Genomic DNA, 9919 nt, shown 5'->3' with positions numbered 1-9919 from the left:
ATTTCTATTCGTGGGTGGGCTTATCAGACTTCACCAATGGGTAGGGGTCATTCTTTTTGATTATCCTCTCTATTTTTGATTGGACTTTGAGGAGAAAGTCAGGGCAAGGTGAGGAATATCAACAAACTGCAGCGACTTGTTTATTACCCTGAGTTACCACTAGGTGTCCCTGTAACCCAGGGAAAATAACACCAGAGTGAGACGAATAATAAAGGGCATTTCACACATGAACACAATATTCCAGTAGCACACCTGGCAACATTTTGAAAATAGAAAGAGAAATAAACAGCATTTTTTTGACCACGCCCATTTTATAGTCACACCCCCTAATCACCATGTCCTTTCTACAAAATTTGGTAGTTTCTTGAAAGTCTGAACACATTTGTGTTTTTTTTGTGTTATTACAGTTTTGCTAATGAAGGTGAATTGCCCTTTAAGCTGCAAGTCACAGTTTCCCCAAGAGACCTGCATATCTTAAATTGTTACCATTGCTTCTTTGCTTATCTTAAATTGTTACAATTGTTTATTTGCTTATCTTAAATTGTTACAATTGTTTATTTGCTTATCTTAAATTGTTACAATTGTTTATTTGCTTATCTTAAATTGTTACAATTGCTTCTTTGCTTATCTTAAATTGTTACAAATGTATCTAAGTGCACCTGCCACATATTCTGGGCTCTCTGCCAAAAGCCAATTAAGTTTTAGAAACGTTGTATCTTTTTCTGGACGTTCAATGCAGGAGATCAAAGAGAAAGTTGGGACATTTCAGTAACAATCCAGGACTGTGGGTGGAGCTGTCAAAATCGGGACTGTCCCACGTAAAACGGGACAGGTGGGAGGTATAAATACACCACCCAGCAGATCTCAGTCCCTCAGATTAGCTGCTTTTCTGCTCAGGCTGTTGGGGGCACTTTAGCAGTATTTGCTTATTCTTTACCTAGTGTTTTTCTTTATATTTATATATATATATATTTATATAGGAATAGGAACACCTCAACCTGATAAGTAATGGCAATTGGCATCAGCTTCCCATGCTAATCAGAAAGAGTTCAGGTAACACTGTAAATACTGTATGTTGGGGGCAAAGCTACTGTTGTAAAGTCACAATACCGGGATGTGATTGGCAGGTAGTGATGTGTTCATGTACATGTAGTAAGTGCAAAGGCACAGTAGGTGTCAGTGTTGCCATATTATGAATCCCTGAGATTAATGACATTAAAGGAGAATGAAAGCAGTTTATTGCCAATAGATTAGCTACAACAGTACAAGCTATAACACTATATTTTTTTCTGCAGAATGCTTTACCATACCTGAGTAAACAGCTCTAGAAGCTCTCTCTGTTTAGGATAGCAGCTGCCATATTACCTTGGTGTGACATCACTTCCTGTCTGAGTCTGAGGGGAGGAGGGAGGGAGAGAGAGAGGAACAAACTGAGCATGCTCAAGCCCTAGCCCTGGAGGTTTAAGATGAAAACAGGAAGTCTGATACAGAAGCCCATGAGTACACAATAGAAGGAAAGAAATGTGGTGTTTCTTTTGACAGACTCAGAGCAGCATTACTTTGAGGGGTTACTGGTGTATTTATATAGACCTTTCTGATAAAGCTTACTTAATTTTAGCCTTTCCTTCTCCTTTAAGGGTCATATTTATCAAGGGTTGAATTGAAAATTAGAATTAGATATCACTCCAACTTGCAGTACAGCAGTAAAGAGTGATTGAAGTTTATCAGAGCACAAGTCACATGACCGGGGGCAGCTGGGAAACTGACAAAATGTCTAGCCCCATGTCAGATTTCAAAATTGAATATAAAAAAAAATCTGTTTGCTCTTTTGAGAAATGGATTTCAGTGCAGAATTCTGATGGAGTAGCACTATTAACTGATGTGTTTTGGAAAAAACATGTTTTTCCATGACAGTATCCCTTTAAGGTTACAAGAAACCAACTGAAACTTTGATCCTCCAGACTTGGCAGTTTATTAGTGTCCTGAGTATGGGGCCTTCCTGATGGTCCGGCAGATCTCTTGACTGTTGAGAAAAATCCCTTCGGATATGAACCCGTAACAGACCTACTGTGACCCGTGTTATAATCAGATAATGAGTTCAAAATGATCAGATTATTCAGATTTCACTGGCCCAGATCCTGAATCGGCACCTGCTCTCTCCCATCAAATCAAATAAACTTCATGTATGGAATCCGTTATCTGGAATTTAGTTATCCAGAAAGTTCCAAATGACGGAAAGGCCGTCTCCCATAAACTCCATTATAATAAATTAATCCAAATTTTTAGAAAATGATTTCCTTTTTCTGTGTAATAATAAAACAGTAGCTTGTACTTGGCTCCAACTAAGACATAATTAATCCTTATTGGAGGCAAAACCAGCCTATTGGGTTTATTTCATGTTTACATGATTTTCTAGTAGACTAAGGAGCAGATTTATCAAAGTCGAAGTGAAAATTCCAATTAAAAAGATTAGAATTTCAAGCTAATTTTTGTGTACTTCGACTAGGTAATAGTCCAAATTCGAAAATTTGAATTTGAAAAAAATTCGAAAATTTAAATTTTGAAATTTATCATGGACTGTCTCTTTAAAACTTCGACCATTCGCCATCTAAAACCTGCCGAATTGCTGTTTTAGCCTATGGGGAACCTCCTATGACCTATTTGGAGTCCATTGGTGGACTATGAAAAATCGAAGTGTGTTTTTTGGGAAAAACTTTGAATCCTACTTTTCGAATTCTATCGAAAACTGTCCTGTTCAGCCAAAAAAACTTTGATTCAATTTCGGTTAGTCTTTGAATTCGAATTTTGAAGTTTTGTCAAATTTGAAATTCGGCCCTTGATAAATTTGCCCCTGAGGTATGAAGATCCAAATTACGGAATGATTCGTTATCCCAGGTCCTGAGCATTCTGGATAACTGGTCCCATACCTTTACCACTTAAAAACCCTCTAGGGGAAATTTTATAATAGTTTTTTTTAATCTATAACATACCAAAGTTAATATAGAGGCTAACTTAAGTTCCACATGTCCCAGCATGCATTCATCCTTCTGCGGCTTGTAAGTGGTGCAATGTACAGACTACCCCTGAACTTATAAAGGGCCACACACCATCCCTAACACCTGCACTAATGCATGACATTATCCATTGACTGAACCTGACAAACAAGTTGTGCTTGGAGAACACAAAAATAGCACTCGGCCCATTTAAAGGCGGCGTTTAGGAGAGTCATTAAGGAGGAGGCTACGCACTTAGTTACACCCGTTTGGGCCTCCTCCCCGTTGGGCAATGTAAGGCAATTAGTTGGATAAAAAAACAATAAAAAATGTCATCCCCTGCCATTTTTAGTAGTGGCTGTGCTTGGGGCAAACCAACATTGCTGACTCTTGTAGGTTGGTCTTTGTCTTTCTTGTGGATTGCCCACCTTGTTTTGTGCCACCTAAAAAAAAATATATGTGTCAGTATCACTGATCTCCTGGGTGGCAGGGTTTCCCTATTACAGATATGGGACCTGTTATACAGAATGCTCAGGACCTAGGGCTTTCCGGATAACGGATCTTTCCGTAATTTGGATCTTCACACCTTAAGTCTACTAGAAAATCATGTAAACATTAAATAAACCCAATAGGCTGGTTTTGCCTCCAATAAGGATTAATTATATCTTAGTTGGGATCAAGTACAAGGTACTGTTTTATTATTACACAGAAAAAAATGAAATAATTTTACAAAATTTTGATTATTTGAATAAAATGGAACTTTCTGGATAACGGGTTTTTCCGGATAACGGATCTCATACCTGTACTCATTCATACAGGGTAAATCACATGCATGGCTGGAGGAGAGGGTACATGTATCCAAAAAAAGCAAACTTGACATGGTCCAATGGTCAGTTTTTTTGGGGCAATCAAAAAACCAGCACACATTGCATATTTCTTCCTTCCAGTCATTCTCTTTGAACTCCATCAGTGATCTGCTGCACATTTTCTGCTTCCTGTGAGGCATATATACAGTATGCACCCCCTCCCAACTGCCACCTGACCTACCCCCTGATCCCAACTGCCACCTGACCTACCCCCTGATCCCAACTGCCACCTGACCTACTCCCTGATCCCAGCTGCCACCTGACCTGCCACCTGATCCCAACTGCCACCTGACCTACTCCCTGATCCCAACTGCCACCTGACCTACCCCCTGATCCCAACTGCCACCTGACCTACCCCCCTGATCCCAACTGCCACCTGACCTACCCTCTGATCCCAAATGCCACCTAGGACCCCACGAGTGGCCAGGGCCTCCCCACATTATAAGAAAATTGGTGGCCAGGGCCCCTTAAATGTCCATGCCTTGCCGAAGTCAGCAGCTCTCAGAAAGATGGGGGGCCCAGCTAATCAACTAAGTGTGGCGTGGCTGGGGCCCCCTTACCCTTGGGGCCCCCTACAACTCTCCCCCCTGTCCCCCCCTGATGGCTGCCCTGCCAGGGGCAGCAAAAATTTCCGGGGGAGGGGGGCAGCAGCAACTGCTGCTGCCTCAGGCGGCGGAGGGGCCAGGATCGCCCCTGCATGGGGGGGGGGGGTACCTGAGGTGGAAATCACAGTGGGCCCTGGACCCTCCAGTCTGATGCTGAGCCCATTAGTTCCATTCAGGATGTGGCTTCTTTGCATCAAGATGAAGACAAACTGGCACTTTGAGCAGCTAAATGACAGATTGGAAAGAACCTTTGGGCAAGTGCCATTTCAGTGAATTAATGTCCTCACAGACCTCCCAATAGATATCTGGTAGATTTGAGGCCAATCTATTGAACTGGCGGCCAATAACTCCCCCCACACAGCTCCTTTATCTGAAGAACAGCTGGGGGGCTGCAGGTTACACATTTCTGATATAAAACTGATAATATCTCTGATCGTGGGGCAGAAGTCAGTAAGAGATTCCCGAGTACATTACTGAGCCTCCCTGTGAAGGAGGAAAGTCTGGGTCGGTGAGTGAGTGAATTGCCCGCAGACTTCTCCTCCCATTACCTGAGCGGGGAGGGAGGGAGGGAGCGGCGCGAGGTGGAGCGAGTTGGGAGGAAGCGCCGGGGACACAAACTCCGAGTAAAGGTCGCCTGGCAGCGGAAGGAAAACTGTCAGTCAACCGGGATCCCCCGCCGGATCTAACCGCATAAGATCCACTGAGACACGGGACTCTTCCCCCACTGTCCGGATCCCTCCGCTGCACCTCCTGCCGCCGGGTCCCTTTAAACTCATTCTACAAACCCGCTGTCCCTCCGCTTCTGGATTTCTGCTCTGCCCCCGACCCTCTCCTGCTGGGCTCCCTCATTCCCCGGATCCCGTATTTGTTTCCTCTAGTGCCCGGGTCCCCTCACTCCCCCCAATTCCCTGGATGTTGTGACTCACTGCTCCCCCTTCTGCTCGGACCCCCCAGATCCCAGGAGCCCAGAGATGTCGGTGTATGAACTTTACTCCCAGGTGAGTCTCCCTCTCATTACTGGGGGCAATTGCTTTGTCTCAGACCCCCACACTGGCTATTGTTGTGGGATGGGCAAAACTGCTGCTTTTTTATTATTGTGTATTATTTGCTTAGATTGCCAGCTCTTCTGTGTAGGATCAGGCAAAACCGTTGGCAGTGAAAGAGTTAAGTTTGTATATGTGCAGCATTAACATTTTTATTGTTCACTTCCCTTCATTTGCTACTGATCCTCACCTGTCCCCCTGCCCAGTCTTATCCTCACCTGTCCCTCTGCCCACTTAGATACTCACCTGTCCCCCTGCCCAATCAGATCCTCACCTGTCCCTCTGCCCAATCAGATCCTCACCTGTCCCCCTGCCCAATCAGATCCTCACCTGTCCCTCTGCCCAGACCTCTTTGAAAAGTTGTTGTATTTAAATAAAAGCCATTAGAGGAAACAAACTGAATTAAAGACAATTTAGCTTTGGGACAGTGCTGTGATCTAGATTAATACTGATAGATCTTAGACTACCTGAAATCCTCAGTAATATAAAATCATAGTTTAATATCTGTACAGAATATTCCTTCTTTACATACACTCAATTGTAATGTATATATAGGAAATATTAGATAGCAATCAATTTTAGATGTGTGCAGTTTGTCTGTGCAGAAATCAGTATAGCCTGCAGCATCTACTTAATAGAGCAGAAAGTGGATATGATACCCCAACCCCCAGCTACAGACACAGGACATTATACTAAGGGATTAAAGGGAATGGCAACCAAAAATTTTTTTTTTGTCTAATGAAAGAAAACATAATTCTAAGCAACATTGCAATATACATTCTTTTCTTTGGTTTTCAGGTTATTTGTATACAGTATGTATTGCTATTGAAAGCAGTGTTTGCCCGTCCCTTTGTATTCTCTGCACTGGAGGTTCAGACTGTTGAAACAATGTAAGACAAGGCATCTGACTTGCCCTTTAAAGGTTACAGTCACTATTTAGAACAATTTAAATTGCGCCCGTGTCTAATTCTATGTTGATTTGAGGTGTGTCTGTGCCCCTGTGCCAGTGCTGGGAATGTGATATTTAATTGGCTTTTTAACTCATTTTGAGTCATGGGACTGCTGGGAAGCTACCATGGAATGAAACAGCGGGGGTGGCTGAATGCCAGGCAGGTGTAGGCCCAGAAATTGCAAGTATTGAGCCAATCCCTTATGTACTTGGTTAGGGTTCATTGGGAATTTCATCAGTATCTTACAGGAATCTTAATGAATAAGAGTCAGAATAAAAAAAAACCTGCGACTCCCCTGTGTTCCAGCCCCAAACGTGATACCTGCAGAGTGAGCTTTGCCTTTATCTGCCGGGTAATACTGGATTATCCACTTGTATTTAGGGCAGAGCTTGTACCACGCTCCCTTAATCACATATTTGCCTGGAGCACTGCTACCGCCCCTGGGGAATTCATCACCTGGAAACCAAAATCAACACTTTCCTGACTTTTTCCTCCTGTGTGTTGTATGTTTATTTACATCTGTAGCCTTTCTGCGCTTGTCATTCTTTACTTTGCCAACATAAGCTTCTCCTTGATGTGCAATAGCCCTGCCACCGCTCTCTTAAAGAAAAATAAATTGTCTGGGTTTGTGCTTTACATGACTCCTCACAACAATTTAATGAAAAATTGTTTAGTTGCCCTTTAAATATTCAGCTCAGCAGCAGCAGGTTCACATAAACTGGTGTTGTAACCAGTAGCAATCAGTCAAGAACTGTGATTGATTTGCTGAAACTATAGCACAGTTTGATTGGTTGCTTTGGGTAAGAGGGGGTTGGGTCAGTGGAATGTGGGCGTGCACATGTATGATCACTCAAACAATACCAGGGCCAATTATCCACATACTGCCAGAAAAAGATACAACGTTTCTAATTGGCTTTTGGCAGAGAGCCCAGAATACGTGGCAGGTTCACTTTATTTAAGATAAGCAAAGAAACAATTGTACCAATTTAAGATAAGCAGGTCTCTTGGGGAAACTGTGACTTGCAACTTAAAGGGCAATTACACCTTCATTAGTAAAACTGTAATAACACAGAAATGTGTTCAAACTTTTATAATCAGCTGCTCTGCAAATCTTTTTGTCCCTCTTTCTATTTCAGAAATGTAGGGAGGTATGTAAGTGTAATGTAATTGTTTGGGCCCTGAGAGTCATTCTAGCTTGTCTGCATATTGGGGTCCCTATATAGAAAAGGCAATCCCCCCAAAAATGGGTGGAGCTTATCGGAAAGCAGGTGATTGTCCAGAGCTTTAGGGCAATGTCATAGCAGGAAATTAAGGGTTAAGTCCACACTGGGCGTTTTGGGGAGATTTGGTCGCCTGGCGACTAATCGCTTTGTTTTTGTGGCGACCGATCTCCCCAAGCGCCTTCCCTGACTCTGCTCCGGCTTAAAATAAAAAAATGCCGGCGCTAATCACACGCGGCAGTTCATTTTCCGAAATCGCCCAAAGTTGCCTCACGAGGAAACTTCGGGCGACTTCGGAAAACGAATTGCCGTGTGTGATTAGCGCCGGCGTTTTTTCATTTTAGCCGGCGCAGAGTGAGGGAAGGTGTTTTAGGGAGATTGGTCACCGCAAAAACAAAGCGATTAGTCGCCAGGCGACCAAATCTCCCCAAAACGTCCAGTGTGGTCTGACCCTAATTGCCAGTGATAAATCTCTGCTTCTGCGGGCGAATGTGAATGTGGGAGACTTAAGTGACACATGGGTTTTACTACCAGTGATTTACATTATTGCCGATGGGAAAGCTTTTACTGGAGATTAGTCGCCCTAGGGGCAACGTAGAGGTAGTGTAAATCCGTCCCTGGCCATGATTGTTAGTCACCTGACCCACGAGTGCACCAGCAGGGTCCAGGCCCTTACTTTTATAATCAATGCTTGAATTGGAGTGAAAAAAGTAGAGGGATGCTCTGTATGGTGAATGTAGCCCGGCGTGGTAAAACAAGACCCTCCCACAGCCATAAGCCACACCCATTGTTATAATAAACCTCACACACCAATACTTTCTGGTTTCACCCACTTTAAAGCAAAACCAATTTGCTATTTCTGTTTTGATATTTCCTTCTAATGCACAATTTCATGGCCAGTACAGTATTTATAGATTTATGTATGTGACCTGTAGGGAATCCAAAATGAAAACTCTGAATTTGGCTTTTCTTGGCTGTCAATTCAGCTTCTGCAACACAATACCTTGCCTGTTTATTGTGTGTCATATACACTTATATTTGACCTCTGCATTTTATTTGCAAAAGAAAGTTCCGAGATTCAAAACTCTGTGGTTCACCTTTAAGTTATCTTTTTGTATGTTATAGAATGGCCAATTCTAAGCAACTTTTCAACTGGTCTTCATTATTTATTTGTTATAGTTTTTTAATTATTTGCCTTTTTCTTCTGACTTAAATGGGGGTCACTGACCCCATCTAAAAAAATAATGGCTCTGTAAAGCTGCAAATTTATTGTTTTAGTGCTACTTTTTATTACTCATCTTTCTATTCAGTCCTCTCCTATTCATATTCCAGTCTCTTGTTCAAATCAGTGCATGGTTGCTAGGGGAATTTGGATCCTAGCAACCAGATGGCTGAAATTGCAAACTGGAGAGCTGCTGAATAAAAAGCTAAATAACTCAAAAACCACAACAAAAATTGTCTCAGAATATCCCTCTCTTCATCATATGAAACATTAAGATAAATGTTTTCTTTATTGTCAGCTAAATATTAGTCACTCTCTGTATATCCAGTGCCCGGGGGAAGTCAATTCTGGTCTCTCATTTGCTGACATTTTCCCAAAAATGCAATTTGTTGTATGCGTCGCTGCCTGTCCTGGGATGAGCAAGTGAATGCAAATAATAAACCGCAGCCGGGGCCGCTCAATGTAGATGGAGTAGAATTTATTTCCCTGCCTATAAGTGGAGTGCGCAGCATTAACAGAAAGTGCTGAGCCCATCACAGTGCAGAGCAGTCGCCTCTTTTTGTCTGATTACAAACACCGGCATTATGGCAACACCATGAGAACAATTCACAATATCATTAATGGGGACATATTTACAGCAGGGCTCCCTTAGCACTACATCCACAACTGCCGACTGATACATTAGCTGAGATCATTTTATTTAATAGAAACCATAATTAAGGGGGAAGTTAATCTTTGTATTATTTTAATACTATCACTGGAATCTATCTTTTGTAATATAATGTTTTGTGTTATTTATTTTTGCTGTTTCCCCATCCGTAAATGATAAGGATATTAGAAGTCACTCTATAAACCATATAAAGGCACAAGGCTGCAGGCTGAGTTATACAGGGAACTCTGAGTATCACTCATGTATTATAAGGGATAATGTACCCCCTACTGTAAATGATAAGGATATTAGAAGTCACTGAGGGGTTCTGTGACCATATAAAGACACAAGGCTGCAGGCTGAGTTATACA

At 42.4% G+C, this 9919-nt stretch overlaps 1 protein-coding gene across 2 annotated transcripts in view; it reads left to right on the top strand.

Annotated features, from left to right (window-relative positions):
- The first annotated feature begins 4959 nt into the window (after positions 1-4959).
- Positions 4960-9919, top strand: part of myo5b.S (myosin VB S homeolog) — a 126321-nt gene continuing 121361 nt past the window's right edge. Inside the window, exon 1 of one of the 2 annotated variants that reach the window (XM_041580639.1) lies at positions 4960-5462. In XM_041580639.1, the coding sequence (XP_041436573.1) occupies positions 5436-5462 (27 nt within the window). In that variant the 5' untranslated portion in view covers positions 4960-5435. The remainder of the gene's footprint in view (positions 5463-9919) is intronic. The other variant, XM_041580640.1, reaches the window with a different exon arrangement.

Source organism: Xenopus laevis, chromosome 1S, assembly GCF_017654675.1.
Source record: "Xenopus laevis strain J_2021 chromosome 1S, Xenopus_laevis_v10.1, whole genome shotgun sequence".
Classification (NCBI taxonomy): Eukaryota; Metazoa; Chordata; class Amphibia; order Anura; family Pipidae; genus Xenopus; species Xenopus laevis.
Note: the sequence above shows the minus strand (reverse complement) of the source record. Positions and strands in the feature narration are given on the sequence as shown.